Genomic DNA, 7,500 nt, shown 5'->3' with positions numbered 1-7,500 from the left:
AATGGATGCTATTTTTAAAAAGTTTTCTGTGTGTTTCTTGGCTAAAAAGTTTTGTTTGATTTCTTTTGCATTTTGCAATTTTAACAGGTAATTTAACAGGATTCTCCAAGGGTAGAACCCCCCCCCCCAAAAAAAATCGTGGCCACAAATTGGGTGATCATTTTACGTAAAATTATTATGGAAAAGTGATCCTCCACTTTTTTAGACTAACATTTCTTCATATCTTGGAAACTACTTGTTTGCTTTAATTATAAACGCTATTTTCGTTTTTAGCGGCCCCGAAAACCTTTAAAAGTGGTAATCTTAAAGGAATTTTCGAGGGTGGAGTAATTCTTCATATTTACCTTTTTTTTTCCAATAACATAAGAAATTAAGAATCAGACAAATTTATTTTAGGTAGGCTTTTAAAAATAAAAAATTAAGATAAACAAATGGTGCTAGTTCACTTACCGATCCGCGCTATTTTTTTAAATCGTATTTCCAAGTTTAATTAAAGTTTTATGATATGTTTTTTTTTATTCAATTGTAGAGTTAAAAAGTACAAATATATATATATATATATATATATATATATATATATATATATAATTAAAAAAATAGGGATTTTTTAATTTTTTTTTTACTCATCTATTAATTAATTATTAGTTAAATGTTGTAATTCGAAAGTCGTCAACCTGTGGTTCACGCGAAAGGCGCATTTCTATCGGAAATGAAATATGGCGGACAGTCTCGCAGTTATGAAAAATATTTTTATTTTATTTAATATATTTTATAATTTGCGATCTTAACAATCTTAATTTATTTTAATGACATGCAAACATTCCTTGACTTTGCACATAAATTTTCTGAAAATTTCAATTAAATTGGTAATGTAGAAATATGGTTTTATGTACTTTGAACGAACCAATAATTACATTTATATATATATATATATATATACATATACACGTATATATATGTGTGTGTATATATGTGTATATACATATGTGTATATATACATATGTATATATGTGTTATATATACATATGTATATATGTGTATATATGTATGTGTATATATGTGTATATATGTATGTGTATATATGTATATATGTGTATATATGTATGTGTATATATATGTATATATGTATATATATGTATGTGTATATATATATATGTGCATATATGTATGTGTATATATATATGTTGCTGGATCTCAACAGTTTGAACCGAGAGAGAGAGAGAGAGAGAGAGAGAGAGAGAGAGAGAGAGAGAGAGAGAGAGAGAGAGAGAGACTTAGCTGTCGTACAAAACTAAGACTCAGTAACATCATCTGTGTATAGATACTCCTTCAGGCATTTGTCTATTAAAATGGTCATGTGGCGATGCAAGTCATTTTGGGGCTCATGGACTTTAAGTGTCTGAGGGAGTGGCACCTGTCTGGCAAGACGTTGAAATCATCATGTATATGTATATGTGTGTATATATGTATAGATGTATATGTGTGTATATATGTATATATATATGTATATATGTATGTATATGTATATATGTATATATATATGTGTGTATATGTATATACATGCATATATACATATTTATATATATACTAGCTGTACACGGCCACGCGTTGCTGTGGCTCAGTTTGTTAAAATGGAACATATTTCTCATAAAAAATTGCATTTTGTATTGTTTATTTATTTTATTATTTTTGCAATTTTTTTATCAATAAAAGTTGTTTCTTCCCCAAGAAAAATTGGAATTATTTACCATAAATTGTTAGGTCAAAATTTTTTTTTTTTTCAGGAAAACTTACATTTTTTTTTTAAAAGAAAGTTTGCACTAAACATTTCTTTTTGAAAACAGAATTTTTATTATAAAAAGAAAAAATCAATGCTTTACATGAACACTGTAAATAGTTAGATGAAAGTAGAGAAAAGTCAAATTTTTTCAAGAGAATGTACAAATTTTTTTTGTCAATATATGTTAAGAAAATAAACAGAAAAATACTCCCATCATTAATTAATTATGCAAAAAAATAAATAAAATGTTGATTTAGTGTTTCAATAGTTGAACAACGCTCGGCTGAATCCGGTGATTACCGGTCGAACCCTACACTAATTGGAATCCGGTGCGGGGGGGGGGCTAACTTCTCCATAAGTACCATTCTTTTTAATTTTGTCTTTTGTTCAATTTTTGTGTGGGCTTTTAGCGCTAGCAAACTAACAAATTTAACCAAAATGTAAAAAAATTCAACAATTAAATTATTTTAATAAGTGCCCAGCTTTTAATACAAATCCTAGTAAATCAATCTCCCGTATTGGAAACACTGAAGGGAAGGACGAAACCAAATTATTGCCAGTATGTTTGGGGAGGTTCTATGGTGTATCAGAAAGTGCCGATTAAAAATTATGATCAGAACCTTAATAATTCAACTTACTATTTTTTTAAGCTTATAACTACTTGAAAACATAATTCAAACCCTAATTTTTTTTTCAATTAAAGGAGCAAAGACCAAATTAAAAAAAAATAACAGGTTTAATAGCAGATCATGCAATATTTGTTTCTTTAAAAAATATAAAGAAAATCAATATATTTTGACTTGCTTATAAATATATGTATATATATAAATGCCAAAAATCACTTACCTAAAAAAATACTATTAAATGAGTAGTTCCATTCTTCATTGTTAAGAATTTATCCATATTTATATTTTAAATTCCATGTATTTTTTTAAATAGAAGGATTTTTTAAAGCGAGGGTCCTAGAAAATCACATTTTTGTAACGTGTTTTGCGCGAAGTGTTAAATAGCTGCTGCTGCTAAAATGAAATTTATGAAGTATGGTTTCGTCCAAGGGCATAAATAATGTCTCTTTTTTATTGCGTGTGTTAACCAAAATTAGTATTTTTCATCCTCCGTAGTTAAAAAAGAAATGCACATTCACTTATAAGTTTTTCCCTAGAACAAAAAATCCGCTTCATCGATTTAAAAAAAAATTCATTTAATGAAATACACGAGTTTTTGATTGATATATTTTAATACTTCTTCATCAACTAAATATCTAAAAAAAGAAAACATTTAATGAAATAGAAAAATTTGCCGTCAGCGTCTGATTTTTACTTGACGATGTAAGCATAACATGAACATACATTAAAAAAAATCAACATGGTTTAAAAAAAAAAGTTTTACACTTTACAGGTAAATTAAAAAAAAAACTATTCTTTTTTGTTTTAAATTAGAATATTTTCTTTATTGGTCTTTTATCTTCAAATTGTGATATATATAACTTTGGCACATAAATTAATGGTACTTGTACAGTTTAGTCAAGACATTAAAAAATGAAAATATCGAAAAAAGTTCAAATTGTATGTATCCTTTTTGGAACGAAATTCTCCGAAAGAAATTTCACTTAATTTCATCAAGTAGTCTTTTTTTTTTTTTTTTTTTTTTACAGTGAAAAAAACAATTTGTTATGATACCGAGCAAAATATTCGATTTTTAGGAAGAAAAGCTAGTATTAAAGATGGGGATGGGTGTCAGCGCTTTAACTGGAGTTATCTCCCTTTTGCATTTCTAAAATTCAAACAAATTTTTTTAAAATCCAAGATGGCTGCCTTCAACGCGCTCTCATAAAGACGTGTTTTTTTCCGCTGTAAAAAAAAACAAACAAACAAAAAAAAACTACTTGATGAAATTAAGTGAAATTTTTTTCCCGAGAACTTCGTTCCATAACTGATACATACAATTTAAACTTTTTTCGATGTTTTCATTTTTTAATGCCTTGACTAAACTGCACAAGCACCAAATTGATCATTAAAATTTTAATAAAAATTTCAAAATGGGGGTGGGAATTTGAAAAAAATCTGTGTCTAAAATATTATATTTGGTTTATTGGAAAAAGCATAAAATTTCACATTGACCCTGAAAATATCGTAAAAATTGAACCAATAGAAAAATTTTGATAGATTTTTAAAGTTTAAAAATTGAAAAATATTTAACTCGTAAAATTCTATTGCTTTTATTACGTAAAAAAAATGGCTGCATGAAGGCACGCCGGCATTTTGTAAACACTGTTTTTTAAAAAATAAAAATAATATTTCGGTAAATTTTCAGATTAGGTCCACCTCAACAATTTTCTTTTAAATGACGACTGTTATAAGTTTTCAACTATGCTGAATACGAAAATCGGATTTTAATTTTGCAGAAGTAAGTAGTTATCGAAATATAAAAAGTTGTATTATGCATTGTATTCTTTGGCGGCCATTTTTACGCGCGTGCGCGCGCCATAAACAAATCTACTCATCTCTGATTGACATTGCACGCGCGTAAAAAAAGATGGCCGCCAAAAATACAATGCATAATACAACTTTTTATATCTCGATAACTAATTATTTCTGCAAAATTTCAATGCAATTTTCGTAGTCAGCATAGTCGAAAAGTTGTCATTTAAAAAAAAATTGTAGAGGTGGATCTAATCTAAAAAAATACCGATTTTTTTTTCAAGAGACTGTACACATTATTTTTTGTCAACAGATGTTGAGAAAATAAACAAAAAAATATGTTGATTTAGTGTTTAAGCATTTGGACAACGCTCGGCTGAATTCGGTGATGATGGCCGGTCGAACCCTAAACTAATTGGAATCCGGTGTATGTGTGAGTGTTGGGGGGGGGGTAAATTCTGCATGAGTACCATTCTTTTTAATTTTGTCTTTTGTTCAATTTTTTGTGTGGGCTTTTAGCGATTGCAAACTAACAAATTTAACCAAAATGCAAAAAATTCAATAATTAAATAATTTTGCTCAGCTTCTAATACAAATCCTAGTAAATCAATCCCTCTTATTAGAACACTCAAGGAAAGGACAGAATCAAATTTTTGCCAGTATGTTAGGGAGAGGTTATATATATATATATATATATATATATATATATATATATATATACAATACTTTACGCAGATTTGACACTCAGCTACCAGATTTTTATGGGTTGCTCGTTAACTTGCGATAAAACTTGCGAAGTATGCGCTTGTTTACGGTTGTTGTAAAAATGAAATAGAAATTAAAATTTCGCTCCGTTTTAATCTTTTTTTTTTTAATTGTGCTTCTCCCAAACAAATATAATCAAAAGAATAACATTCAACAATTGTACTTTATATATAAATCACGAAATATTAAAAAAAAAAAAAATATATATATATATATTAACGAAAGAGGAATAATTCCATTTTTAAACGAAAAATGTCAGTTTAGTATATAAACGTTCCGTTTAGTGATGTCACGTGATGGCACGCGGTGTGAAATAATTGTCCCCAAATAAAAAAAATGTCCCATCCGTACAAAGAAAACTACCTATTTATTATAGAAAAATTAAGTATAATGTTATAATTAAAAAGAGATATATAGAAACACGCAGTACAGTAAACATATTATACTAAAATGCCGAAGCAGTCTTTCCAGTGGTTATTTAGACTATTAATTACGTACGAACCAAGAGTTACATTTATATATATATATATATATAGATATGAATCATTTACTTGAAACGTACTCGGTTTGTATATACCACTCGTGATAGATTAAAACATGCTTCCCATAATATATTTTTATAATGAAATGATCTTTTTTATAAAAATTTTTGAAAATTTCAAGTTCAATGAATGACTTTTTATTGGGGTTCAGTGCATATATAGTATAGTATAATAATTCTCCAAGTTCTAAATATCAAATTTTTCTCAGTTGATTATTTGTTACCTTTCAAAAGGTATCCATTACAATATTGTTTCGTATTGCAACTAACAAGTTTGCAAAATTATGTTACGTGTGTGTGTGTGTGTGTGTGTGTGTGTGTGTGTGTGTGTGTGTGACTCTCAATTTCTGATCAATAAACAGCTTCCTTCAAAAAAAAAAAAAAAGGAAAAGAAAGATGCTGTTAGATGCACATAATTTCACACTGCTCACTTCTATTTCGATTTTTACTTCTCACTTTTGTTTTACAGCTTTCCAGTCATCTGGGCGTGTCACTGATATCGACAGTTCTCGGCGGAGTCGCAGTGGTGTATAGCATAATGAATATATACCAGGACACTTGCACGTAAGTCGACAGAGAAAAATAATAGGATTGATCTCTGGTATTTTATAGAGGCAGATCAATTTATTTAGATATTTTTTTTACAAAGGCATCACCACTTATCAAAACCAAGATGCCACTCGAGGATAACGGTTAAAGAGTGTACAGTAGAAATTGGACAATATAGTCATTGTTAGTAATGGAAATTCGGTAAATTTGTTAACTTATATGGAAGGACTCATCAAAAACTTGTTTATGTTAGACTTGAAGACAACCATATTGTAGTCAGCTGGAAAGCAGAAAAACGGAAGATAATTCCACAGGCGTGCAGTTCTAAGAAAGGAGCTTTGTTCATGGAATCTACGTTTAGGTTTAGGCACAGATAAAGAGTGGGGGAAATTGTTAATAGTGTTTTCTGCTAGACGTATGTTCCTTGTGAAAGTTTGGCGAGGGGGGACCATAGATTGGAGCTCAGTCGAGTACTTGCCATGAAAATAGCGATAAGGCAGAGACAAACTCGCAACATCTCTTCTGTGAGAAAGAGGTTGCAGGGAACAGAAAAGGACCTCCCTTCCTTCCCTCCGAGGCTACGAAGTCTATTTTGAACTCTATCAAAGCAGGATAAGTCCTTTCTAGCAGCTCCTGCCCAGATGTGGCAACAGTACTCCATCCTGGCTCTTATATAGATAGAGAATCGCATCAGCAGTGAGATATCTACTTGATCGATAGAAGGATCCCACCATTTTTCCAGCGGCCTTGTCGACGGATTTAATGTATGTGTTCCATTTAAGATCAGAAGTAAAGGTCAAGCCCAGAAGCTTGTCAAAATATATTTCGATGAAATGACAATGTTCATCAAAGACAAAGCATTGAACTACTACTTTTTTTTAAAGATCGCTTGGTACAACTTCTCTTGGCCAATCTAAGTTTAAGTATGCGCCCTAAAGAGCACCCCAACTATTTTGTCTGATGATTTTTATAAATATACTACCGTTTTAAACCTATTTGCCATATTTGTATCACTTGTTTAGCGTGTATATTTCGTTATGCTTGCCGTTAATATATATGTATATTATGTAACAGTGTTAGCTTTCAGAACACTCAATGTGTATAAGAATTTGGGAGACTTCCGCTTTAGAGTCACCTCTGACCCTTAAGTGTCACTCAAACTTTTTCATTCTGACATATTTACGCACGTTAAAAAAATGAAATACATTTGATTGAAAACTTCAGATCGTGCGATTGTTGTGCTTATATGCACATATGAAAGTTTTAGGGCATGTTTTAATTTCGGTACTTATGAAAATTAAGGATCATGCGGGAAGTTTACGTAAAACGCCAAAAGGTATCGAAACGCAAGATAAATTAAATAACGGCATTTAATCATTTAAGGAAAATATTTATTTACTACTAGCGGAGTGATCCGATATTGCTCGGGATTAAATGATGTTCAA

The 7,500-nt window shown here is 29.8% G+C and overlaps 1 protein-coding gene across 1 annotated transcript in view; it reads left to right on the top strand.

The window, feature by feature from the left end:
• Positions 1–7,500, top strand: part of LOC145286259 (uncharacterized) — a 107,390-nt gene that overhangs the window by 85,336 nt on the left and 14,554 nt on the right. Inside the window, exon 4 of the mRNA XM_080135080.1 lies at positions 5,976–6,070. Within this exon, the coding sequence (XP_079991206.1) occupies positions 5,976–6,070 (95 nt within the window). The remainder of the gene's footprint in view (positions 1–5,975; positions 6,071–7,500) is intronic.

The sequence above is a fragment of the Euprymna scolopes genome, chromosome 10 (assembly GCF_053919585.1).
Source record: "Euprymna scolopes isolate OS-2025 chromosome 10, ASM5391958v1, whole genome shotgun sequence".
Classification (NCBI taxonomy): domain Eukaryota; kingdom Metazoa; phylum Mollusca; class Cephalopoda; order Sepiida; family Sepiolidae; genus Euprymna; species Euprymna scolopes.
This window is presented reverse-complemented; position numbering and strand designations above follow the sequence as displayed.